Source organism: Daucus carota, chromosome 6, assembly GCF_001625215.2.
Source record: "Daucus carota subsp. sativus chromosome 6, DH1 v3.0, whole genome shotgun sequence".
Lineage (NCBI taxonomy): Eukaryota > Viridiplantae > Streptophyta > Magnoliopsida > Apiales > Apiaceae > Daucus > Daucus carota.
Genome location: NC_030386.2, coordinates 29,232,731 through 29,260,023, shown reverse-complemented (window position 1 = coordinate 29,260,023; position 27,293 = coordinate 29,232,731). Strand labels below are relative to the sequence as shown.

At 32.5% G+C, this 27,293-nt stretch overlaps 4 protein-coding genes and 6 non-coding genes across 18 annotated transcripts; 8 read left to right on the top strand and 2 right to left on the bottom strand.

Moving 5' to 3' along the window:
* Positions 1-3,319: 3,319 nt before the first annotated feature.
* LOC108226212 (zinc finger protein 3) lies at positions 3,320-4,225 on the top strand. The gene has a single exon (XM_017401158.1). It carries the CDS (start codon positions 3,320-3,322, stop codon positions 4,223-4,225), a length of 906 nt encoding a protein of 301 aa, XP_017256647.1.
* Positions 4,226-6,028: 1,803 nt separating this feature from the next.
* On the bottom strand, positions 6,029-7,136 carry LOC108227083 (uncharacterized). Its single transcript, XM_017402079.2, has one exon. The coding sequence runs from the start codon at positions 6,893-6,895 to the stop codon at positions 6,125-6,127; it is 771 nt and encodes a 256-aa protein (XP_017257568.1). The 5' UTR covers positions 6,896-7,136; the 3' UTR covers positions 6,029-6,124.
* Positions 7,137-8,665: 1,529 nt separating this feature from the next.
* LOC108226598 (peroxidase 3) lies at positions 8,666-10,420 on the top strand. The gene is made up of 4 exons (XM_017401580.2): positions 8,666-9,012; positions 9,096-9,293; positions 9,574-9,736; positions 9,849-10,420. The coding sequence occupies exons 1-4, from the start codon at positions 8,713-8,715 to the stop codon at positions 10,262-10,264; spliced, it is 1,077 nt and encodes a 358-aa protein (XP_017257069.1). The 5' UTR covers positions 8,666-8,712; the 3' UTR covers positions 10,265-10,420.
* Positions 10,421-11,012: 592 nt separating this feature from the next.
* On the bottom strand, positions 11,013-26,126 carry LOC108228103 (uncharacterized). 9 transcript variants are annotated; one of them, XR_010284539.1, is made up of 6 exons: positions 25,981-26,126; positions 24,256-24,349; positions 23,082-23,198; positions 15,972-16,121; positions 12,328-12,439; positions 11,013-11,625 (listed from the first exon to the last, which is right to left on the bottom strand). XR_010284539.1 is itself a non-coding variant. In XM_017403590.2 (4 exons), exons 1-4 carry the CDS (start codon positions 26,003-26,005, stop codon positions 11,527-11,529), a joined length of 330 nt encoding a protein of 109 aa, XP_017259079.1. In that variant the 5' UTR covers positions 26,006-26,126; the 3' UTR covers positions 11,013-11,526. The 9 variants fall into 9 exon arrangements, 1 of the variants encoding a protein (XP_017259079.1); XR_010284538.1 differs by lacking the exon at positions 23,082-23,198 and adding an exon at positions 18,760-18,829; XR_010284540.1 differs by lacking the exon at positions 23,082-23,198 and adding an exon at positions 18,769-18,829.
* TRNAQ-UUG (transfer RNA glutamine (anticodon UUG)) lies at positions 17,202-17,273 on the top strand. The gene has a single exon. It is a non-coding gene; the product is annotated as a tRNA-Gln (tRNA).
* Positions 17,857-17,928, top strand: TRNAQ-UUG (transfer RNA glutamine (anticodon UUG)). Its single transcript has one exon. It is a non-coding gene; the product is annotated as a tRNA-Gln (tRNA).
* On the top strand, positions 19,955-20,026 carry TRNAQ-UUG (transfer RNA glutamine (anticodon UUG)). The gene has a single exon. It is a non-coding gene; the product is annotated as a tRNA-Gln (tRNA).
* Positions 20,504-20,575, top strand: TRNAQ-UUG (transfer RNA glutamine (anticodon UUG)). Its single transcript has one exon. It is a non-coding gene; the product is annotated as a tRNA-Gln (tRNA).
* TRNAQ-UUG (transfer RNA glutamine (anticodon UUG)) lies at positions 23,275-23,346 on the top strand. Its single transcript has one exon. It is a non-coding gene; the product is annotated as a tRNA-Gln (tRNA).
* TRNAQ-UUG (transfer RNA glutamine (anticodon UUG)) lies at positions 25,032-25,103 on the top strand. Its single transcript has one exon. It is a non-coding gene; the product is annotated as a tRNA-Gln (tRNA).
* Positions 26,127-27,293: the final 1,167 nt, after the last annotated feature.

Sequence of the window (27,293 nt, the reverse complement as noted above, 5' to 3'; positions counted from 1 at the left end):
CGAACCTGTGACCAAGAGGATACAAGCAGGGCCGTTCCTGAGATTTTAGGTGCCCTGTGCAAAATTAAAATATGTGCCCCAACAACAACAAAATAATAGTAATTATGTAAAATAATAATAAATAATCATTTTTTTATTATTTTGATATAATTATAAAAAGTTAAAAAACTGGAAAAACAAGTAAAAACATAGTAAGGTATAATAATTATAAAAAATATAATCATAAATATAATCATACAAAAACTAATTTAAATGTAAAATTTATTAAATTTTGATGTAAAACTTTAACTAACTGATTAATTGATTCTAATTTAACTTTTTCGTCGAATATATAAAAATTCAATATAAACTTATTTTAAAATAAATTAGATATCCAAAAATTTAATTATTAAAAATAATATAATGTACAAGTTGTCTAAACGAAAACTAGTGTTGACCGTTGTATTTAATTATTAAAATTAGTAGTCTAAATTACTAATCAAATAGATTAATATTCTTAATAAATATTTTTCTTATTAATTTTATTTAAAAAGAATTATAAATTTCTTTTTCATTAAGACTAATATAATATTTTTTAATTTTGCTAAGATAATATTTTTTTCAAACAATACGTACATATACATGTACAATATATGTGCCCCTCAAAATTATGGGCCCTGTTCTGTCGAACACCTCGCACACCCTCAGGCACGGCCCTGGATACAAGTCCCCTCTTTTAATGAGTTAACCTGTTGATAAAAGGAGTTAAGAATATAAAATAAAGCTAAACAAATTGCAATTATGAGTTAATTAAATTTTTTATTAAATATCCTAGAAAAAAATTATATTTAGATTATTAATTTATTATTATATTGGAGTTGACATGCGGGGTGAATATGGGTTAACGTATTATTTTTAAGATTCAACCTTATAGAACTACACACATAATAACACAAACAAGAAAAATTTATAAAGCCTAAGTATAAAAAATAGTATTTTAATTTGTACGCAAGATATAAAATTAAAGTAAGAAAACTTTAAACTAAAAATTAATATTTTATTAAGTTTTAAGGTGTTATAATTTGTGTTTTTTTTAATGAATAACTCAGCTCACTTCAAGAAAAAATGTATTGGACATCACCCTTAACATCCCTTCATGGTGTGGTCGATGTAAAAATATTTTTTTACATCACTTTGTAAAATAACGATATCTTTGTACTGTTCAGACATCATTCTCAAGTCATCGATGTCTTAGTTACAATTTAAAAAAATCATCTGCGTCCCATCTCATTTCATCCGTTGCATATTTTTTCTCAATAATACCAAATTATTCCTCCGCCTTAGAATTATTACCCCAAATACTTTTCAATAGCAATCAAAAATAAAAAGTTATTAAAACAAAAGAAATAGTAGATATGACATTATGATTATGCTTGTGATATTATAAACTTGTTTACTAAAAAATGAAGAGACAATATTTATACACACATATATGCAAGTGATCAAATGGAAACTAGAAACTTCGGGCGAGTTTTTTATCTGGCTTCTGGCCACGCCCGCCCTCCCCTTCCGACCACTCCTACCGGCGCCCTCTAGCCTCCGACGGCATCTCCCACTGCATACGAACCAAGAGTAACTAGGATTATATGACATCACCCACCCCTGGATGTCATCGTCCACCCGGGGCCAACTCTCGAGCCCACTCAATCCACCTCGGGGATGTCATCGTCCACCCGGGGCCAACTCTCGAGCCCACTCAATCCACTTCGGGTCTACTAAAACTTACTAAGGCTCTGGACAGAATCCAGAGGGGCTGTAGACAAACTCAAGAGTCAGTAATTTACCCCCACTCTCTTCCCACTAGGGCCTACCCCCATCCACTAGGTCTCATCTAAGCCTCGTCAAAGACCACCTGGAGGTCCATTCTTGGCCCCCACAAACCTTTCCATACTTTTTAAAGCACTGGTTCACATCTAAGTTTGTATTTAGTAGTTTGTACTAGAGTAAGACACTCTCTCTCTATATATATGTGTGTTCAAAAAATTAGTGATTAATCACGATTAATCACCGATTAATCCTTGTTCCGTACGTAACTCACCGAACTGATTTTTTATTCCTATTATTTAATTAATCATCCGATTAATCTTTATTCCTGGACTTCACCGATTAAGTCCGATTCCCGCTTTTTACAACACTTCTCTCTCTCTCACTCCCTCCCCTCCGTATATATACACGCATATATATTGTTATCTATTTATATTAATAGATATCTAATATATTGAGTCAAACTCGAACAAAAATGTCAAAACTAATTTTTTAAGACAATTCATTAATTTTGGTTTAGAATATCAACTGAATACAAGTCTATCAAATTTTAACCAAATCAGATATTAAATTATGATTCGATATTAATTCAACTTGAGTTAAGTCGAACTATTTACTCGAATTTAAATATATTATTGTTTAACTCTATTCAGCTGTTTGAAATAGGAAGCCTATCAAATTATGATCGAACTAAATATTAAATTATGATTCGATCAAATTAATTCGACTCGAGTTGAGTCTGAACTATTTACTCGAACTTAAATTATTATTTAACTGTATTCAGCTGCTTGAAATAGGATTCTCTGTTACTCTTTTCAAGTTCAAAAACAAATTAAGAAATCAACTAAAAATCCATTATTCGCATATAGTCTTAATTAAGAGTTGAAGTGTAATTGGAGAAAGTATAACTGCCGTATCTATGCATTAAATTTGTGATAATGTACATGGTAACTACACGTCTACAAGCAGATGACTACTATACAAAGACTTGTCATATGTTTATCAGAAAAAGAAAATCTTATAACACACATGTATAATATTTTTTTCCAAAATTTTAAATTTTCTCTATAAAAGGTGTTCTAAACACTAAAATCAAGAAATTAAAGAACGTAATTAGGGATATGACAAGATTGTGTTTTATAATTAAGAAAATGTAATTACGAACAGAAAGTAATTTATTGTCTAAATTGTGTAATCAAGCACACGCGTAGGAAACAAAGTTTGAACTCCATGCAAGTAGGTGCAATTAAAGTAAAATTTGGAAAACAAAAGAAAAGGAAAAACATTGAAACGGAATTATTGCATGGAACTATTGTCCGAACATATGATCAATTGTTCGAACATATGATCAAGCAATAATGTACATTACATAATTAAATTGTGTTTCCTAAATCAAGAAGATTGAAAATTAAAAATCCCCCATTATTTATACGAGATCGATATCTCATCATAATTCACAGCCTTCAGATTTATCTACTCTCTCTCAATTTCGGTCAAATCCTAAAATTCAAACACTATGGAGCCAATTAGCCCTGAGCCCTGTCCGTCTGAGGCTTCAAGCATCTCCGCAACATCTCATCAACCTGCAACATCTCCTGATAAGATGGTGATGAAGATGAAGGAAATCGATGAGAATCCGCCTCAAGAATTGAACCTTCTCGAACCCTCCGAGTCCTCGTATCTTCAGCTCAATCTTGAAGCCCAGAACAATATTAATGATGTGAATGATATGCTCCAAAACAACACATCATCAACTCTGGAACTAAATCTGTTTAGCCCCCCGAATCAGCTTCCCCTTTCCTCCCTTGCACCAAGTGAATCATCAAACGAGAAAAAACCCGACCACTCCACAACATCCTCGTCTTCTAGAAGCTTCTCTTGCAGATATTGTTCTAGAAAGTTCTCCACATCACAAGCTTTAGGGGGGCACCAAAACGCTCATAAGCAAGTGCGGAAAGACGAAAAAAGAGGCCAAAGTGGCAGTTATCATGATATTGAACCTTACAATTTACATCCATCGTTTCATCATCTCAATTACTATCATCCCTACTCAACCTATTCTCACCATCTTCCTTTGTACGGCTCATCGGTTAATTCATTTCTTCATAGGCCAAATCTTCGATGGTCCTCGCCTTCCTCCCCTTACCGTTTTGGCAATCACAACCCTACATGGTCTGGTCCGGGGCCTTATGAACACCACAGGCTAAGGTTGGAAAGCTTGCAACCACAGAATTATGCCTCGTCGTCGTCTGCACCACCGGTGTCTTTGTTCGATATGCAAAGTACTGGAGTAAGAGATCTTTTGGGAGGAGTCTCTTCATCACCTATGAAGAATTTGGAATCTGATATCGGAAAAGTGGCCAGTGGGGATGATGGACAAGGGGAGAATGCCTCGGGACTCGATTTGAATCTTAAGCTTTAAGCTTGATTTGGTATATTTCTCGTTTCTTCTTCTGAGCTATTAATTCATTAATGTGATTGTTTTTGTTAAGAGTGATGTGTTGATTTGCTTAAACTCTGATCAATCTTAGCATTAATTTAATTTTGTCAATCGCATGCATGCCATACTTATTACTGGTTTTAATGAGTTGAACTGAGAATCGCTTTTGTCCAAGTTTCAAGCTCTCAGCACATGAACGGGCTTGATTTTGTAAGTTTAAGTTGGTCATGCCTTTTTGTAAGAAGTAATTAATTTAATTTTCAATAATTTTTTTGTTTAATGACTTAGTTCTGAGTTGAAAACTTTTATCAAAAAATATTTAACATATTATATAAAAATATTTTAAACTTTTAAAGTTGTTTTGTTTTTAATTGTAGTAAAATTGTAATTCACTGAATATTGTTTAATTAAACAAAAAATTATAAGATTTGCAATCAACAAAATTGGTTTACTTACTTTTAATAACAAAGATTGCATTATTTGTGTTGTAAGATTAGCCAGTATTTTGTGTAAATAAATTTATATAAATTTAGAGAAAAGTTATATGGAGACCACTTTTTTTGGAGACCGTGGAGACCATTATGTTCTGCAAGTAAAATATTGCATAAAAACATTGCAGAACTCATAATTTTGCAAATCTATGTACTACAAATATCACGAATTCATCAAAATTATTGATGAACATCTATATTTAATAAGTAGAATGTGTATGTTCTGCAAATTGAACATATTCCGCAGGACAAAACATTTTCTAATATTCTACATGCAAAATATACATGATATTCAAGATTTTAAATGATATAAGGATTTTGTACAACCTGTTTTGCAAAATTATGAGTTTTGCAATATTTTTATGCAATATTTTACTTGCAGAACGGTCTCCACGGTCTCCAAAAAAAGTGGCCTCCATAGAACTTAACTCTATAAATTTAATCATATATGTAAATTATAATTATCCAACTTCAATTTAATTAATAAATAGCTAGAATGGTTTTTTCTAAATAGTTTAGTAACGTAAATCCAATTTAACATATTATATATTTGACAATATTACCATAAAATTTTGGTATTTATAATTAATAATATTTTTAAAATACTATATATTTTTATGTCTCTACAACAGATGATCAATTTTTAAAAATTGAAAACATATTTTTGTGTCTCCCATTGGATAGGCATGCTCTTGAAAACTAAACTTCAAGAATGCTCCATTATGATTTGCTAGGATAGAAATGGAATGCTGCCTAGAGAATGCAGGCAGTTGTTGAGATATACTGACAGGAAACTCTTTTACATTCAAGTAGGAGACATTACAGTACTGATATTGATACTTGATATCAGTGTAATGCAAAAATGAATTGTCTGGGTTGATTATGGATCCCTTTATACCTTTTTTTTATTTCTCCTGGTGTACATGATAATTCTTTCTCCGTTCCTCCTCAGCTGATCATCTGCTAACTTCATAATATATTTGTTTTTCTCAAACCTTCCTACAGATGATTAGACCTCAGCTATAATCAAACAAAGTGAAGGATATTACAATATTATTGCAATCTTAAACTTATAAATCGTCTGTGAAATGATACAAAATTAATACGACTTAAATTCTTATTTTTCTCAAACCTTCCTACAGATGATTAGACCTCAGCTATAATCAAACAAAGTGAAGGATATTACAATATTATTGCAATCTTAAACTTATAAATCGTCTGTGAAATGATACAAAATTAATACGACTTAAATTCATTATTTCTGGTATATATGTGTAATACTCTCCATGCACCATCTATACTATCTATCTATTATTCTACTGTAACAACTACTTTAATCATATTAAACTATATAAGTAGTTGATAAAAGATGTAGTGAACACGTAGCGTCCTAAAATCCCCCACGGCTGACAGTTCCTTTAAATACATAAAGGCTCTCACCATTTTCAACACCATGCCAACGGAGGCTACAATTCTCACGCATGATCCTTTGTTTGTGGATAAATATATAATCATCAGTAGGCAGTATTTTCCGAATTATAAGAGACTGCTTCATGTCGTTGACGGTGCTCGAGTCCTTCATTTCCACAGGAATTCTAGCTGCATTAAGCAAACTAGACGAGGTTTGGACCACCAAACTCAGCATTCTTGAAGGTGGCTCAGCCACTAAACGACTCATAGTCTTGAGGAAGACTACAATCTCCGAAAATTCACCAATACCATACTCGCTCAAGTTGCGAAACTCCTCGTTCATCTCTCTCCCACCAAAAGACAGAATCATTCGTTTTATAGGAGTGCCATCAATAATATGAACTTTTTCTTTTAGGCTCCTAACAGTTTCTGTTGCCTCTATTTCTATATTAATTTTTCTTGCTGGAAACTTAACAGTAATTTGAATTTTGTGCCTGTGATTTTGTTGAACAGTAGGTGGAGCCATACAGAGAGTTTTGATGATGAGATAGATTTTTGTACCTTCAGTGACGATGGGATAATCCTCCAAATCAAGTGCGTCGATAAGTTCCCACCCAAGCACGGTGAGGATTTGTGAAGGCACCGGATATCCGAGGAAGTTCTCTATTTTTTGTTTGATTTCCAGAATTTTTTCTTGTTGGGCAACTTCTATGGCCAATTCGCATGTTTGTGTGACAATAAACACCTTCATTATATGTTTTTGTTTCTTTCTCAAAGACACCAATTTACTGTATCACCAGGCTTTGTTTCTTTAGTCCGATTCTGTTGTTTGACAGATCGGTGAACATGAAACCAAGAGTCATACAGGAAACATTTGAATTATCATTTGAATAACATGTGGAGTTTGCATGCATAATTTGCTTGTTTGAAAAAGTTAGGAATTTAATTATCTCTGTCAGCTCTGTCTATTTGTTGAAAATGAAAAAAGTATGTTCACTGCTTAAATAATACTCCGTGAGGTGTTTTAAATCATCTTTATTATATATATGATAAAATTTATTTAATCTTTTGCATCTTTAAAATGCTCACAGAATTTTCATACAAGAGTGTATATATAAGTAATATAATTTGTATTATGTTTGCAAATTGTGTATAATATATTGTTTTTTCTTGTCATAATTTCAAGTCACCTGAATTAATTGTATAAATTTGTAAATGAATTTTTTATTCAAAAAAATTTATTATCTCATTGAAAAACATGCAAATATATTATAGGATATTTAGATAGTATAGTAGAGCCATTAAGATCTGAAAAATAAATAAAAAATAGTATATAGTTTATTGTTTTGAGCATAAAGTTACGAGATAAAAGTCAAGATTAATGGTGAAATTTCAACCTAAACTCTGAAACTTGACTCCATTACTAGCAAACAATCTTCTGTGATATTGCTTCTAGCTAGGTTCAAAAAATCTCTGCCGCATATCTAGGAAAGTAGTCATTAATCTGCGAGTCCTCGAGCACTTTAATTGTGAATTATTAGATTAGAATGATCATGCTAGAGAGGCTTTTTAAAAAATCCAGAGATTTTAGAAGAACTGATCTCCCGATCAGACTTTCAAACAAGGAATAGGGTTGAAAACTAGTAAATTACTAGTAAAATTTACCATAAAATTATAGTAGAATATGGTGGAAATCGCAGGATGAACGATTACCTAACCCTTGGCCTTGTACACAAATCATAATAATCATAATCAAGTCACCACCTCTGGGGCCTGGGCGGATTATTTGGTTATTAGCTTGTCACTTAAATAAATTATTTCCTGATTTCAGTTACTGCAACACATAATTAACTACCACCACAAGGCATGGAGATACAAAGTAGTTTCAAAAAGTGAGTACTTAGGTCTCGCCAAATGAACAAAGGTCGTATAAAGCTTTGCATTAGATCAGGCAGGTAATTTCTTGACATTTCATAATCTCATGAGCCTTCTATATTCTAAAAAACTGTTGACAGTTATCTTCTCATGATTATATAAGCTTAAACAGGCACAATCTTAGATTAATGCATGTCTTTTCGACTCTGACTCTCCCACTCTAGTCGTTGCTTCAGCTTCAGCCACTCGAATTAGATTAATGCATGACTTGGCCGCCTAAGAGTAGCATGTATAGCCAGGTGCAAATCATTTCTCCTCGGAGCAGGTGACATGAACACTATTATTGGACTAATTTCTGCATTACAGTTTAGTTTCATGGCTGCTTGATGTATTTTTCCATTTTCATTTGTTAACCATACGTCAAAAACAGGGCTGCTCGTATATATTCGTATGCACTGGCCATGGCCACCTAATAAGACAGGGACGGATAAAATAAATTCACAATAAAATCCATTCAATTAGTTAACCACCCTAACTACCCAATTTTTTATTCCTTCTTTTTCTACGTACTCAAATCTGTTGATTATAATCATCATCATACTAATAAAGTATTTGCTAATTAACTAACCAGCAAATCTGCCATCGTGTTTGTTTTATTCGCGACACTTTTGCAGCAAATACGAGTCTATAAATATGGTATCGTGTTTTATATCTGCAGTACCTCATGCACCTGCAACAGCTAAGAGCATTCAGCTGACAAGGAGTGTGTTCATCTATCTCGAAATGAGCTCGTTCTGCTATTTTCTGTTTGCGATTGCAGGTCTGCTGGGACTTGCTGGATCAGCCAATGCGGATTTACAGATGGGATTTTACGCCAAGAGTTGTCCGAAAGCTGAGAAGATTGTGCAGGATTATGTCTACAAGCACATTCCAAATACTCCGTCGCTAGCTGCAGCGTTAATAAGATTGCAGTTTCATGATTGCTTTGTGAGGGTCAGTAATTTGCCATTGATTTTTCTGTTCTAGTTTAGATAGAAATTGTTACTATGAAACATAATTCTTTTGTTGATCAACAGGGTTGCGATGCATCTATCTTACTAAATTTTACTTCAAGTACGGGTAACCAGACAGAGAAGTTTGCTATTCCGAATCTTACAATCAGAGGATTCGGCTTTATTGATGGCGTAAAGAGCCTAGTTGAGAAAGAATGTCCCGGCATAGTCTCCTGTGCAGACATTGTTACTTTGGTCGCGAGAGATTCAATTGTTGCTACTGTAAGAACGTCTAATTAATTGATTTAGTTATACCCAGAGGCGGATCTAGAATTATTTTGTTGGAGGCACCTTGCACATCTTTGAAAAACCTGTATATTTTCAAATTTTGTGAGAACACTACTATAATTTTGTAGAATTTAGAATGGTGAAAGCATGTCAGAAAAAATTTAAAAAGGAACACGAGTCCCCCATGCCTCTTACTAAATCCGCCCCTGGTTCTACGCAGACAAACCTTGCTCCCCTGCATTCTACTAATTATATTTTCTTTGCATTGGTTTAGGGAGGTCCTTCTTGGAAAGTTCCCACAGGTCGAAGAGATGGTTTGATTTCAAATGGCTCAGAAACCATAGGCCCGATTCCAGCTCCATTTTCCAACCTCTCTACCCTGCAAACAAATTTCGCTAACCAGGGCCTCGACTTGAAAGATTTAGTCGTGTTATCTGGTAAGGACGCTTCCTCTACCGGACTTTCTGATAACGTGTGGGTATCTCACAAGCCAAGGTCTCGAAAATGTTCAAGCAACAAGGCTTATATATGATGTTTGAACTGTTTCAGGTGCTCATACAATTGGTTTCGGCCACTGTTCTTCATTCTCAAACCGACTATACAACTTCACCGGAGTTGGAGATCAAGATCCGTCATTTGACAGCGAATATGTGACCAACTTAAAGGTAAACAAATGCAAGTTCATCAATGACAGCACCACAAGGGTTGAGATGGACCCAGGAAGTGTTAGGACATTTGATCTTAGCTACTACAGTCTTTTACTTAAGAGAAGAGGCTTGTTTGAATCCGATGCAGCTTTGACAACAAGCTTAACAACAAGAGCACTCGTCACTCAACTTCTGCAAGGATCGCTTGAAAATTTTTATACTGAATTTGCAAAGTCCATGGAGAAAATGGGTCAGATTGGAGTCTTGACTGGGTCGTCTGGGGAAATTCGGAAAAACTGTGCATTCGTGAATAAGTAGATACTTGGTTTTTTATGACTGCTTGAAATAATCTTTTTGTGTTGTAATTGCAGGCAAGGTCTTTCCCTAATAATTTATTCACCTTACGATAATTTGTAGGTGTTCTTTGATTGTTTTTACTGCTGTAAGTTACAAATTCAAACTTTTTTTTTTTCATTTTCAAACTATAGAGAGAGCAAGTCCAAATGATAATGCTAAATACTATTTGGCTATAGTTTGTTATACAACTTACTACCAAAAAGTGGTTTTGGGTTCTATAATGGAACTTGAATTCCAAAGCTAGCATCAAAATGACATCAATCTTGAAGTGCAATGAAATTCTCGTCTCCTTGAACATTCATGATCAAACAGAATTTATTTAGAGACTAAAAAAACTTATAGTTCACATTTCAAAGATACCAAATGCCAGTGACTCCCACATAACGTCCCACCTGATTCAATTTTCAAAGATAGAGTAACTAATAACATGCATCCTTGATATCAATCTTTTGTATGATTTTGAATGTCGTATAATAAAAATGCTTATTGTTTTAAGCCCCTCAAAACTCCATACTATCGTGATATAACTTGTCTTCATAAGATGATGGACAATACCAAATCACCATGACTAACAAGAATTCAAATTTTTTAACATTATAAGTTACCAAAGTTTCAGCATCACTCCTTGTTTTGACATCTTCACTACTATTCACCAAGTAGTTAAACGTGTTTCTAGTAATAGTTTACGATAAGGCCTTGCACATGACAGTAAAAAAAAAATCATCTCTTTGTAAATACAAAAAATAATGAGTATATTTGCTACAACACCTCAAAAAAAGACACAGCCTTGGAACAACAATGAGCCATATCAGATATCAGATAGTATTAGATTTAAAGAATGACAAGCACAAGGAGTGTAAAAGGCTCTCGGATTTCTTTCGAGTAAACTAGTTTGCACACTTTTATTATTTCCTTTCATATTAGACCTGTTATCATACCCCTGCCCTCTGCTATTATCACTATCAAGTCCATGAATATTTAACGCCTCTACGAGTTAATTAAACAATCCAATACCTGATGCGTCGTAGTCCTGTAAAAACTCAGTAAAGAATTCTCTAGTTCTAATTGGACTTTCTGAGACATTCACACATCTCAAGACAAGAGACATTTGTTCATCACTACTTGCATCCGGAGTACAATATAATATAACTGAATAATATTTTGCATCTTTAACTCTACCAATGAGTATACTTTTTACCTCCTGGGCCAGTAGTTGTATCATCTCATTTTGAATTTTGCGTCTCAAATACGATAATGTGTCTCGCCTTGTAAAATGCGGCAAGCATCTTCTTGCATAATAGTATCAAACTCAGCAAGCAGTTCTATCATTTGTAAAAAAAAGTCCATTATTATTTTCATATATTTTTTTACTATTACCTCAAAATGACAAATTATTTCTCCCAAGTCTTTTCACAATAGCAAGAATTCTCTCTAATACTTGTTTCCGATGCTTCTTCTCTTTTGATTGATTTTTTCTCTTTTATGCATATTTACTTACTATACTTTTATGCATATTTACTTGCTATACTGGATTTACTTACTTTTATGCATATTTCCGATCAATTACTAAAAATCAAATCTTTTATGCATATTTACTTGCTATACTGGATTTTAGTGGACCATACTTTATATGTTGATGGATTTTGTTGTGCTCACAGATCAATTAATATTTGACTGAATTTGCGCATTGTACTAATTTGGTTCCTGTTAAATTCTTTCAATTTTAGGTTTATACTTCTTTTAAAGCTCTGGTGACTATTATATAATGGATAGAATTAAGTTGCCGAGATCTCTATGTTCCACAAATAAAAGACATGTTATTAACTTGAAGTTAGGGGCCAAGGTAGACTCAAATGCCACGGTTCATTGAAAAGAACAAAGGTACTTTTCAACCTTCTGATTATAAATTTCCGAAAAAGAAAATCAATTTCCAAGCAAAATGGTTTAAGGAGTTCTGGTTCGCCACTGTACACAAGTCAAAGGTAGAAAGTGGTAAATGGCAACAGTAGCCTTGAAAAATATACCTTGTCGAATAGAGTAGCAGAGTCCACAGTGATCTTCTTTACCGTATTCAATTTAGGATGCTTCAAAGCATCAACTACTTCAACTTCTTTTAGTTTTTCCACAGGCAAGTCCCTACCACCATTAAAAAACAGGTCATGAGCTCTAAAGTGTAATATTACTTTTGTGAACAAGGTCATGATTGCAAGATATGAATTTTCACGCCCCAAACCAAGCGTTTTACGAAACAAAGATGAGAGGGAAGAAAGAATGCTTCAAACTACCAAAATGGACCTAAGCTTTAATGCAATACAAGTTACTGATTATAATAAATTGATAGCTTAGAGTATAAAGATTGTAAAGAAGTATGTGAAGATGTCTCTTCAATGGAAGAGAACAACAAAAATGAAGGAAACAAATTATATGGAGTATTACAGTGAAAGAAGCTAATCAGTACTTACTTCAACCAACAATTTAATAAACTTTTATATTTCTATTTCATCTTGAACTTGACGGCAAATAAAACATGGAATGGGCTTTGTGGGGGGAAAACAGCCCTACAAGTTGCAATCCAATGCCTGAACCTTTCACATCTATGTGAGCAAACTGTGGCAGCCCAAACCTTCTACTGCCAAGTAAAAGAATTATTATTATTTTTTTAATTATCAATGAGCTACTAAAGAGAAAGCAGAAAAAACTATTCCCCCTTGGAACGAAATGAGGAATCTGAGGCTTAATAAAATTGCTTCTGAAGATAACTGCACATAATTCAATATTTCAACTTTCCGTATGGACCAGAATTTATCTTTAGCATAATTGAAAGCTTTCATTCTATGTTCTATCATTCCGTACGCTCAGATACCTCTGTGTTAAGTAACAGCTCTCGATATTTTTTGGGAGGGCTTTCAAGGTATCTGTCTCTTATTCAAAAGAAAACATGAAAGGATTTTAGACTTTATATCCATCAATAGTCGGAAACCTTAAAGAATTTTTTCTCTTTTACCGACAAATTTGATATCATACCAAGGAAAAGGTTCTTAAATAACGATCCTATGAAGCTACAACAGTGCCTTGATATGTTCAAGGTTTTATACATAGTGATTCTCAGTTGAATCATTATTTGGGCAGGAGACCAATAAGGTTAGGGCTTTATTCAATTGCTTCTTACTGGAAAATTTCTCGATTGGAAAAGCATAATTGAACCTGTGTTTTATCAGCATCTCTACCTAGTAGTTCTTGTTTATCATTTTAGCTATGGCGATCAGAGTTATGTTAAGTGCTTATGATTCGTAGAAATATTTTATACAAGTTCTCATATATAGCCTCTACGATTTGATCTTCAGTAAGAACATTGAAGGTTTTATATGTAATTTTAGCGGTATTGAGTTTGTAACAGAAGTGGGAGCATGATTTCTGATATGAAGTTTTATGATATCGGTCTCAAAATTGAGTTTTTACATGGGTTGTAGATTCTACCTCAGTGACCGCCTGCCCGGGGTAGATCTTTCAAGTAACGAGGTCAATGAAAATATTTCATTTAATATCTCTAAGTGCTTGTGACCACTGACCAGTCTTGACCTCTCCTCATACACATCATATAAAACAATTCCAACAAACTTTGCAAATTGTTCATATCTGAATGTGATTAGGTTGGAGAAGAAGCAGTTGTCAGGTTAGACTCCTACTGAACGTCCTCGTCTTAATCGAATTAAGATGCTTACTGTGCCAGTCTTAAAGATAGAAAAGGTGACTGAGTAATCTCATGAGGCTACTTGAAGGTATGACCCCTCATTTTTATTACATTATATTGATTAGATACGTAAATCTTATTAAGTTAATTTATATCCTTGCAGAACACTTAAGGGTCGTTTGGTTGGAGAGGGGGTATGGGGTTGGAATGAGGAATCGGGTTAAACTGGTATGGGTTTAAGGTATCATTTCTGATATCAGGTGTTTGGTTGAGTGGTGGAATGAATATGGTTGAATTATAATATTTATGAGTTATTAATTGTAATTAATTTAATATATCATTAAATTAATATTTATATATATTTTTGAGTCATTAATTTCATTTTGTATTAATAATCTACATGAAATATTGAAATGATATAAATAGTCATGAAAATAAAAGAAAAGAAATTTGATTCCTGAAACCCATGTTTCATACCCACCTCCCCCCTTGGGTATGAAAATCTCATACCTTGTGGGTTTGAGGAATGGATTTGATGAAAGAAATATTTCAACCAAACACCAGGTATGGGTTTGAAATGAACAAAACCCATACCTGATACCAACAAAGCCTGAACCAAACGACCCCTTAAGGTCTTTTGAGATCCATATATGCTATGCTATGATCACCATAGAAGAAAATATTCCATTCCTAAGATATGGATATTTGTCAACGCTGCTGCAGTAAGGAAAGAAGAGCTAAGAAACCACACCCTTGGTCAGTTCTTTAGGCATACATGACGCTCTCTTAAGCCCTTTATCCTTTAATAGGATAGAAGCTAATTCTTGGTCTTCAATTCATCCTTCCTTTTCTAGAACTATGTGAATCTAAGTGAGGGTACACTTGGCTGTCTTTGATATCATTGTAATGCAAATGAAGTTAAAACTTATGTAAGATATACAATTTCTATGAGATTGTGTTGGGAAACATGTAAATCACTTCAAATGATGTAATTCAGATGGCATGATTTACGTTATCATTTCAAATTCTCAGATATATACTAGTATTTAAATGTCTTGAATTTCAAATTAAACCCAAAACCAAATTATTTTGTTTATCCAGAATTTCAAATGAAATTCAAGTTCCCAAACAGGCCATAACATAATTTGTCTTCTGATATTGAATGGTACCATACTATGCAACAGACATGGTCAAAGTTGTCACAAGATTATAACAGTTATTATGAAAGAGAAACCTATAAACATAAGACAGTAAACTAACTAAAAACCTAAAATCAATATTGAAACACTTTAATTAAGAAAATATATTTCACAAAACCAAAACAGTTTGATTAATAAAAATATTGTATAGCTCATAAAATGTATATTATTTGTGTTTAAATTTATAAAACTTAAACAGAAAAAACAAGAAGGCATGGTTTCCAAAAGGAGTACACATTTAACTGACCAGGAACCAAAAATCTTACAGAAGTTTAAATATTTTAGTTTATTCTCTCCTAAAATGCAAAAGCTCTTCCCAAGTTGAAAGACTGAAGGAAATCTATATAGATAAGACAAGCAAATATTATCCAATTAGGGATACAAATATGGAATTAAATATCGATGAAACAAGAAAGAAATTGCATTATAATATGCTCATAGTCAGAATTCAAACTATTCAAGCAAGTGTGAACTTAAAACTAATCATAGATATGAATCCTAATGGACCTGACCTATGGCTGTACTCCAGCTTATAATAAACATATTACAAAATGCATATCCACATTACTTTGAAGAAACAAATCATAACAAATCCTTATGACAAAAAAAAATCATAACAAATTCCAGAGACTTATTTGCTAAAGCGTAGCACAAAAAAACGTTGTAATAAATCAACTTTATAACATTAAGCGAACTCCTCTTATTTACTTAAACACAGATAAGCATGCAATTATGCAAAACAGTATAGTAAAATGATATCAAAAACAGACCAACTTACAGAAAGGAAACATATGGTCCCATGGTCTGGAAGTGAAGACCACGATTCTGAATCCAGTAACCCGAGTCTAAATGTTGGTGGGACCTTTCTCTTCTTCGTGCGAGTGAGTTTATATTTAAAGCCCATCTTGCACTTGGAAGCTACAATCATCTACATGTATATGCGGAGAAATGACTAAGAAATTGACTTGTATAATCTGAAAGTATCCATACTTCTATTAAGTAAATTAAATGTATGATCTTGAAAATTAACAGTGCAAGATAGTTCAAATAGATTGTCTTTTTCCGACACTGTCCCCTTCATCAGCATACTATAATTCAATACTTCTGAAGCTAAAATAATAACAATTGTCAGTGACATATCTCAATACATACCATATCTTACATATACAGGGAATATCAAAGTCAAAATACATTCCAACACTAAACGAAATAGTATAAATCAAATGATTTCTCCTATTCCTAGCTCAAGACTAGAAGCCTGAAATTTTAAGCCTAGTATCAATCAATCTTTTATTTCCTATCTGTATGCATTCCTAGCCACCTTAAACAATGATCGTGTTACTTTACTGCACAATACTAAGTACTTTTCAGTTCTGACATCGTTTTATAATTGATAAAAGCAACTTCCAAAATAGAGGTTTCAAAAACCCTTTGTCGCAGTTGGAAACTTACAATCCTCTACACGTATCCTAAAACTAACTAAAAATTTGACTTCAATGGTATGCAAATTTGTTACTTCTAGAATTCTACCTGAAAAAATTACTGTATCACCCCAAAATTTTGTAATGCGAGATAGTTAAAAACATATATTAAAATTCACCAGCATTGTTCTATACTGCTCAAAATTAGGGTCTAATTTCTTTGGGTGTGTATGTCTGGAGTTGATTGGTTAAAGCAAGGACTTACTTTGACAAAAAAATAACATTTACATGTTATTTTCTAGAATTAAGTAGTTAGGAAGCGTTTAATATTCCTTATTTGTAGAGATAAGTACTTTTTTCCGGCAAAAAGAAAGAACATAATTACTTACTTTACTTTTTTCCAGAAATAAGTGACTTATTTCTGAAAATTAGGACAAGTCAAACGGAGCCTTTGTTTGAATATCAACAAAATTCTGACACATGGACATATAGCCTACTCCTTTCACCCAAACCTCTTTCTCACGTAAGGGATACATGTATGGGCAAAACAAAAGAAAAACAAATAAGTTCTACAAGATAACACAACGGGTCCCATGGTCTAGTGGTCAGGACATTGGACTTTGAATCCAATAACCCGAGTTCAAATCTCGGTGGGACCTGTCTTTGTCCTTTTTTAATATGAAATTCCACTGTTCTCGTGGTTTCACAGTAATTTAAGCTGAAAAATTAGGTTTAGGCATAACTTTCAAAAGTTATATAGTAATTAGCTTATACTGTGACGTACTCCGATAAAAACTATAATGATCTTATAAAACAAGTACATGTTATTTCGACAAAAAATTCACATTTACATGTTATTTTCTAGAATTAAGTAGTTAGGAAGTTTAAGATTCTTATTTGTAGAGATAAGTACTTATTTCCAGGACAAAAAAAGATGAAGGACTTATTTCGAGAAAAAATTCACATTTACATATTATTTTCTAGAATTAAGTATTTAGGGAGCGTTTAAGATTCCTTATTTGTAGAGATAAGTACTTATTTCCAAGAAAAAAATACATATTTACTTACTTTACTTTTTTCTGAAAATTAGGACAAGTCAAACGGAGCTTTGTTTGGATAGCAACAAAATTCTGACACCTGGACAAATAGCCCACTCCTTTTACCCAAACCCTTTCTCATGTAAAGGATACATGTATGGGCAAAACAAAGAAAAACAAATAAGTTGTACAAAATAACACAACGGGTCCCATGGTCTAGTGGTCAGGACATTGGACTTTGAATCCAATAACCCGAGTTCAAATCTCGGTGGGACCTGTCTTTGTCCTTTTTTAAAATGAAATTTCAAAGTTATACTGTGATGTACCCGGAGAAAATTAATAATGATTTTATAAAACAAGTACCCCCTTCGCAGGGTAAAAGCTACAACCCTCTTCGTGTATATGTGTACAAGTAAAAAATGAACTTCAATGGTATAGAAGAAGTGTGACTACTTTCTAGAAGATAATAATTTTATGGCTGCGAAAATTACCGATGCAAGATAGTTGTCATATATATAATTGATCTCATGCATCTGCATCCTTTAAATCTATACTTAGACACTAAGGGTTTGTATTCTATATAAAAGAATCAACAAAATCCTGAGACCTGGATATACAAAATCATTCTTATGTAAAGGAGACAATTATAAGCAAAACAACAGAAGCAATAATGTACAAATATAGCACAAATGTTTCTACAGTCTAGTGATCAGGAAATTGCACTTTGAGTCCAATAACCCGAGTTCAAATCTCAATTCCTACGGTCTAGTGATCAGGAAATTGGACTTTTGAGTTCTGAGTCCAATAACCCGAGTTCAAATCTCAATGAGACCTTGTCTTCATCCTCCCTTTTCTAAGATAAAGCTTAACACTTTCACGGAGCTATAAGCTTAAAACATTTTTGAACTTTTATAAACCCTATAGTAATTAGTCTATATAATGATGCACGCAAATTAAAAGGATATTTCGCTTAGAAAACAACCCTCCCAATCTTAGCAAAATTTAACATGTTCGATGCATGCTAGAATTAACAAAATGTATTCCTCAAGAGCTAAGAATATTAATATACAATATATTGCATAGATGCACATGGATTATGAGAAAGCACCTTGCTCACTTATCAAGGGGAACATGATATCCTAAAGTTTTCATGTTTGCTCCCTTAATAGTATCAATATCTGTTCAAGAAAATGGATATATAGATTGAAGAAAACAAACAAAAATGAACATATAGTCCAACAATTGTTAAATATAAGGCTCGTATTATATATATATATATATATATATATATATATATAATTGCACACAAATTGACAAATATAAGTTTCTTTAAAAAATTAATTAGTAAGATGCCCTTCTGATCATTGAATCTCGGTCTTCATCGATAACGCATAGCAGTTGGTTAGACCACTTCTTTATACTTGGTAATTGGTATTTGAGGGAATGGTAAGGTTGTCTGCCTGCTTCTCTTATAGGTTACAAGTTTCAGTAGTCAGCTTTTACAATATTTGGTACTTGTATTCAATTAGATGTAGCACTGCAAATATCTGTATCTATGAATGAGAAAACTGAAAGGGTTGTGTCGACCGATATTGGATTTTTAAAAGAATCGAGTCGATATCACAATAGTCAGCTTTTACAATATTTGGTACTTGTATTTAATGTAAGTGATGCAGTTTCTGTACCTCTAGGCCCTTTTTTGTGTCACTATAGAGAATTTAAAATTTTAATATTGTGTCGCAGTTGGAAACTTATAATCCTCAGAATGTATGTGTTAAAGTAACTAAGTATTTGACTACATTTATATGGCCAACTGTTGCTTCTACTAAAAAAAATGCATGACCCCAAAGTTCAGGACCGCAAGATAGTTCAGATGCATATCAAAATTTAACAGCATTGTCCAATACTCCCTCTGTCCCACCAGGTTCTTTACGTTACTTTCTGGCACGTATTTTGAGGCTCCTATAAAGTATAATTCCATAATATTTTTTTAATTTTTTTTTCTCTGAATAAAAATTTGACGTTTAAACTTTTATTCAAAAATTAATAAATTAAAAAAACATTATGAAACTATTCTTTATAAGAGCTTCAAAATACGTGCAAACAGTGTACGTAAAGAACCACATGGGACGGAGGGAGTACTTGTTAAACTAAGGATCTGAATTTTTATTAATGAATATCAACAAAATTCCCAACACCTGGACATATATCCTACTCCTTATACCCAAACCTCATTCTTACGTAAAGTTAACATGTACGGACAAAACAATAGAAACAAATAAGTTATACAAAATAACATAAAGGGTCCCATGGTCTAGTGGTCAGGACATTGGACTTTGAATCCAATAACCCGAGTTCAAATCTTGGTGGGACCTTAGCTTTGTCGTCCTTTTATCAATTGAAAATTTCACAGTTTCGCAGTGCTTTAAGCTGAAAATTAAGTATATGTATAAAATTTTATAAGCTCTATAGTAGTTAGCTTACACTGTGATGTACCCAGATAAAAATTATAATTACCTTCTTAAACAATTACCCCCTGTGCAGATTGAAAGCTACAACCCTCTACATGTATATGTGTACAAGTAAGAAACTGAATTTCAATAGTATATAAGAACTGTAATTTATTTTAAGAGGAAATGAATTTATGGCTGTGAAAATTGACACTGCAAGATAGTTAAATAATATATCGCATTCATGCTTCTGCATCCCTTAAATCCATACTTAACGGTTTGGGTTCTAAATTAAGGATCAGCAAAATCCTGAGACACGGACATACAACCTCATTCCTATGTGCAGGAGACAAATATAGGCAAAAAAACAAAAACAATGATATGTACATATATCACACAAATGGTCCCATGGTCTAGTGGTCAGGACATTGGACTTTGAATCCAATAACCCGAGTTCAAATCTCGGTGGGACCTTGTTTTCATCCTCTTTTTTTCAAATGAAGCTTTTAAGCTTTCACGGTCTTATACGCTTAGTGCCTGTTGAACTTTTATAAGCCTTAAAGTTATTAGTTACATAATGAATAATGATGCACGAAAATAAAAAGGATGCTTAGCTTACAAAACAACAACCCACCAATCTTGACAAAAATGTACATGTTCGGTAATGCTAGAATTTAGAGAAACATGTTCCTCAACAGCTAAGATTAAAAATATTGATATTTAAGAAATTGCATAGATGTGCATGGGTTAAGAAAACGTGCCATACTCAATTATCAAGGTGGGCATTATATCCTAGAGTTTCATGTTTGCTCCCTTAGTAGTACTAACATCTAATCAAGAAAGTGGAATATATAGAAAAAGATAAAACAAACAGAAATGAACAAAGGATTCAGGTGATTTTATCATCATGATCTTTATAACCAATTCCATTTTTAGAAATAATTCTTATCTTAAGCCTGGAAGACAATAAAGGAATATGAAGCCTAGAAAGTAAATCAATCTGGTACATAAGGCAACTATATGTAGATCTAGAAAATGGATGTAGAATGTAGAATATTATGAAAGAATTTGTTGTAAAATGTGCTTGTTCATCGAAGGTAAGACAATTTAAGAGTGGCTTAACACAAAAATAATCTTACAAGCATTAGTCCACAAACACAAAGATACATCACAAAGAACACACACATTCCTTTAAAGAAGCTTAACAATGGCCTAAAGGTCCAGATTTGGGCTGATTCCAGCCTAAATCTTACCAATAGTGGCCTAAATTTCAGTCCAAGTTTAGGCTAGTGAACTGTGTTGAACTAAATTTATGCTGGTACTATTCACCCGTCTAAATCTGTTTTGCTAGTAAAAATATTATACTTATATCATTTATATATTTAGTTAATTACTTAATTATATGTTAATATATATACTAAACACATTTCAAAATATAGCTCATATACTTTACTTAATATTTTATATAAATTATATATTGAAATAAATGTGAAATATAATTATATCAAACCCTTTCAATTTTATTTAAATTAACGATGCATTAAACATAAAATGAAGATTACGCTCGATGGAACTTAATTTAAAATAAAACTAATACAAAAACATAATATAAAATAAAGAAGTTGAGACGGTTGAGACTGATAAAATTCTTGATTTTAACGATTTCTTGGCCAATATTGATAATAAAATAAAAAAGCTCTTATTGCCCTTCAAGAAGCATTAAATGAGCATTTGTTAGAACAATATATTAATTTTAGAGTATTATTTAATATTTATTGTTTTTCTTATAGTTAATTAAATTAAATGTTAATTTTTCTTTATATTATTTGCTTAAATATAATTTTTTCTAATTTATTATGTTTTACATTAATATGACCATATTTAATATTACTGAAAAGATTGAAATACTAATATATAATTAGCTGAAAGAATAAATATTGATATATAGATTTGGACCCAAAATTTGGACCAATAGTTGGAATAGAAAGTTCTCTCGATCTAAATTTAAACCAGAATAAGGTTCTACCATTGGAGATTGCCTCATAGTACAATCCAGATACATTTTTCTAACAAGAACAAGACAATATGACAACCGATCAACTTGCTAATTTCTAGCAACCTTTCTTTCGTTCCCAATAAATCACACATTAGACAGATGGGGGAACAAATAAGTAAAACATGACAAAGTTATGGAAAGAAGACCATGTGGTATAGCATTTTTTTCAAGCGGTCTTTTTATTCCCAATAGCATCTTTACTTATTTTATCAGATCATATATACGCATAGCACTATAAAGATAATACAACTTGCACACTTCATGCATTGATTACTCGTACTTCAGGGATTCAGGTTTCATGTGAAACCTAAGCTTCAATAGTGATCCATGCTACGAAATTAAATTACTAAAGCATCCAGAAGTGTATCTGTAAATACACTAAATATAAATTGGTTAAAGAAGAGGAAAAACTTACAACTTCCAGAAGAGGAAAAAGTCCTTTCAGCCCAAAATGTGAAGACATTGGGAGCAAAGAGTGATAGGTAGTAAAGACATTTATTAAATAGTATTACTGTAATATAATTAAATATACCACATCCTCTTAATACAGGTAATATCAAATTTAAAAATATGCTAAGCCAAAATATACCAAAACAGTAAACCAAATAGTAACATTCAGACAACCTTTCTCTTTTTCCTTCCTGTTTCCCTTCCGTACCACCTAAACAATGATCAATTTACTTTCAATGCATGACATTAAGTACTTCTAAGGTCTCACATGTTAAAGTTCAAGAAAAGCTACTCCCAAAGTAGAGGTTTCCAACCCCCTAGTTGTAGTTAGAAACTTAATATCTTCTGCATGTGTGTGTAAAAGTAACTAAGAAATTGACTTCATTAATCTGAAAAATTGTTAAAACAAGAAAATAAATGTATGGCCCCAAAATTTCATAGTGCAGTATAGTCAACACGTATCTTGAAATTTACCAGCATTTGTCCATACTTGTGAAAGGAGTGTTCTGATCTCTAAATTTCTATATATGACTGCCAAATAAATTTGGACACCTGGACATATATCCTACTCCTTACACCCAAGCTTCATTCCTATGTAAATAAAACATGTGTAGGCATCATGCAAAACAAAAACAAAACAGATAAGATATGAGAATATAACACCAAGGGTCCCATGGTCTAGTGGTCAGGACATTGGACTTTGAATCCAATAACCCGAGTTCAAATCTCGGTGGGACCTTGGCTTCATCCTCCCTTTTTAAGTTTAAGTTCTAATAAATTTTCATAAGCTCTACACTAACCGGTTAATACGATGGTGTATGCAGACAAAAATCATAATTAGCTTACAAAAGAACTACCAACCAAATCTTGGCAAGAACAGAACATGTTTGACTCACTCTAGAATTAGGAAAACATTTTCATATATATATATATGGGCACAGTGATATACCTTGTAAAAGATTTATAAGTTGTGCTCTATGCACATTACTATAACTTACCAAAGAACTTAAAGAGAAATAAATTCATCTATATATATATATATATACATATATATATATATATGTATATATATATATATATCTTCGACTACAGTATACATTGTACACTTATATTTCATCCAGCTTAAAAATTAAAGTAGGGACGAGGGTGTGCATTATATTAGTTTTTTCCAATTCAAAACTCAAACAACAATTTAAGGTAAACCGAAAAAGCCAGACCTCTAACAGCTACTGTAATAAACTGCTTAAGAAATAATGTTTTTGTTATAAAGTTTGGTTACATCTCCGGAATCGAATTTGGTTACATCTTCGCAATCAAACACAGAGATAGGTTTTGTTAAAGCCTAGTTACATATAGGTTGGATATTAATGGTTGTCAATTGAACAAACCGCTAGTGTTCTGGAAGTCATTACAATTTGCAGAATACGCATACTTGATGTTAACGAGATGCATGATGCCTTTACTAGTTATACATAGGCTTAGTAACAATAATGGAGAAGCAGGCAATTAGTTAGAGCTTTGTATTTCGTATTACATATATATAAACCTAACTGTCATCTTGAATATCAAACCTATCATATAGCAAAGACCAATTTATAACAGCATAAAATAAAGATAGTAATACAATTTGGGTACAGAGAATATATACCTGGTGTTTGAATCGGACAAGCCATCTCCACGCGCGACTGCTTCTGGCGGCTGCTTCTTATTCTTTATCGGCTTCTCCGGTGTCCGCCTTTTTCCTTCACAAGTTGATAAATTTAACCGGATTTTAATGGATTATTATGAATTTTAATGGATAGTACTACTGTGATATAACTAGATATACCACATCCTCTTAATACAGGTAATATCAAATTTAAAAATATGCTAAGCCAAACTATAAAAAACAGTAAACCAAATAACATTCAGACAATCTTTCTCTTTTTCCTTCCTGTTTCCCTTCCGTACCACCTAAAACAAAGATCAATTTTCTTTCAATGCATGATATTAAGTACTTATAAAGGTCTCATATAGTCATATGTTAAAGTTCAATAAAAGCTACTCCCAAAGTAGAGGTTTCCAACCCCCTAGTTGTAGTTGGAAACTTAAGATCCTCTGCATGTGTGTGTAAAAGTAACTAAGAAACTGACTTCAATAATCTGAAAAATCGTTAAAACAAGTAAATAAGTGTGTTGCCCCAAAATTTCATAGTGCAGTATAGTCAACACATATCTTGAAATTTACCGGCATTTGTCCATACTTGTGAAAGGAGTGTTCTGATCTCTAATTTTCTATATATGACTGCCAAATAAATTTAGACACCTGGACATATATCCTACTCCTTACACCCAAGCTTTGTCCCTATCCTATGTAAATAAAACGTGTATAGGCATCATGCAAAACAAAAACAAAACAGATAAGATATAAGAATATAACACCAAGGGTCCCATGGTCTAGTGGTCAGGACATTGGACTTTGAATCCAATAACCCGAGTTCAAATCTCGGTGGGACCTTGGCTTCATCCTCCCTTTTTAAGTTTAAGTTCTAATAAATTTTCATAAGCTCTACACTAACTGGTTAATACAATGGTATATGCAGACAAAAATCATAATTAGCTTACAAAAGAACTACCAGCCAAATGTTGGCAAAAACAGAACATGTTTGACTCACTCTAGAATTAGAAAAACATTTTCATACATATATATATACGGGCACAGTGATATACCTTGTAAAAGATTTATAAGTTGTGCTCTATGCACATTACTATAACTTACAAAAGAACTTAGAGAGAAATAAATTCATCTATATGTATCTTCGACTACAGTCTACAGTATACATTGTACACTTATATTTTATCCAGCTTAAAAATTAAAGTAGGGACGAGGGTGTACATTATATTAGTTTTTTCCAATTCAAAACTCAAAAGACAATTTAAGGTAAACCGAAACAACCTAACCTCTAACAGCTACTGTAATAAACAGTTTAAGAAATGATGCTTTTGTTATAAAGTTTGGTTACATCTCCGGAATCAAGTTTGGTTACATCTTCGGAATCAAACACAGAGATAGATTCTGTTAAAGCCTAGTAACATATAGGTTGAATCTTAATGGTTGTCAATTGAACCAATCGCTCGTGTTCGGGAAGTCATGACAATTTGCAGAATACGCATACTTACTTGATGTAAACAGAGATGCGTGATGCCTTTACTAGTTATAGGCTTGGTAACAATAACGGAGCAGTAGGCAATTAGTTAGAGCTGTGTTTTTCGTATTTACATATATATAAACCTAACTGTCATCTTGAATATCAAACCTATCATACAGCAAAGAACAATTTACAGCAGCATAAAAATAAATATAGTAATATAATTTGGGTACAGAGAAGATATACCTGGTGTTTGAATCGGACAAGCCATCTCCACCAGCGACTGCTTCCGGCGGCTGCTTCTTGTTCTTTATCGGCTCCTCGGGTCCGCCTATTTCCTTCACAAGTTAATAAATTAATAAACGGTTTTTCTATGGTGTGCCCATGGGCACACACTAAGCACCAAAATTTATGAAATTGGAGGGTTTCTATTGGCTTACCTTCTTTAATAATGGTGGACTCCCTGCAGTTACAACAACCACACCAATCAAAACCCTCCATTCCATTTTTATTAATGTTAGTGCTTAGCATGTGCCCATGGGCACACACTAGCCAAACCGATTAATAAATTCAGGGGTTGTATTCGATTATGATTTCAAGGTATTTACTATTTACCGTATTCGATTCGATTAGAATTGTTTTAAACCTATTAAAATTTTAAAGTATTGAATTCAAATTTTAAATTATGCTAAAAATCTGATAGTATTGAATTACGATTTTTAATTATACTTTAAAATCGGATGGTATTCGATTAAAATCCAATTCATTAAAATCTATGTACTAAAAACAATCTATTAAAATCCTAATCGAATACATCCTTTAATCGGGATTTTAATGGATTATTATGAATTATGAGCTTTAATGGATGTCAGATTTTGATTTGACGTGAATCGAGTCGTGAATCGATATATAGTATTATCAAATAAAATAAATGTGCGGCAATCTATAAAAATTAAATTAATGATTCAAAATTAATATTTGTAGAATAAAATATATTTTATATTATAAGCATCTCGATGCAATACCAATATTAATATATAAAATTACAAATTTGGACTATAATTCATGAGTGAAAAAATAATATTAAATTTTTACATACAATTAACGATTTAAAGCATGACGAATCTTAATTTTAGTTGTTTTTTTAAGTAATCATGTTTTTCACTAACATTGTCGTTAATTTTCAAACACTACTTGTTAGACATATACACCATGCCCCGCATGTAAAATGCATACGGATAAAACGAGTTATGATGTCGTTGCATAAAAACGGCACCACCAGCGAGCAGGGTGGTGGTATTGAACGAGAGAGAAAAGGTTGTATTTAGATAATAATCCAAAATCCTACAACCTATAGGGTATTTATTGGTGCAAAGAAACATGTGTGCTACTTTTTTTCATAATTGAAACTAAATCAGATTAAAAAATTTGCAAGCTATTATATTTCATAAATAATCTGAACCAAAATCAAATTAATCTATTCCAAGATGTATACCATATCAATTAATCTGGATCCTTTATATAAATATATCGATATATTGATGATTTGATCATCGTTT

What these genes read in the sequence shown, in the direction of transcription:
- LOC108226212 (XM_017401158.1), top strand. Translation starts at nt 3,320, where the DNA reads ATGGAGCCAATTAGCCCTGAGCCCTGTCCGTCTGAGGCTTCAAGCATC.
- LOC108226598 (XM_017401580.2), top strand. Translation starts at nt 8,713, where the DNA reads ATGGTATCGTGTTTTATATCTGCAGTACCTCATGCACCTGCAACAGCT. An exon ending in TTCATGATTGCTTTGTGAGG is followed by an intron (nt 9,013 to 9,095) that starts GTCAGTAATTTG and finishes GTTGATCAACAG; the next exon opens with GGTTGCGATGCATCTATCTT. An exon ending in GAGATTCAATTGTTGCTACT is followed by an intron (nt 9,294 to 9,573) that starts GTAAGAACGTCT and finishes GCATTGGTTTAG; the next exon opens with GGAGGTCCTTCTTGGAAAGT.
- LOC108228103 (XM_017403590.2), bottom strand. Translation starts at nt 26,005, where the DNA reads ATGGCTTGTCCGATTCAAACACCAG. An exon ending in TTGTCCGATTCAAACACCAG is followed by an intron (nt 12,440 to 24,255) that starts GTATATATTCTC and finishes TAATGGTGGTAG; the next exon opens with GGACTTGCCTGTGGAAAAAC. An exon ending in CTGCTACTCTATTCGACAAG is followed by an intron (nt 11,626 to 12,327) that starts GTATATTTTTCA and finishes TACAAATGATAG; the next exon opens with AACTGCTTGCTGAGTTTGAT.
- LOC108227083 (XM_017402079.2), bottom strand. Translation starts at nt 6,895, where the DNA reads ATGAAGGTGTTTATTGTCACACAAACATGCGAATTGGCCATAGAAGTT.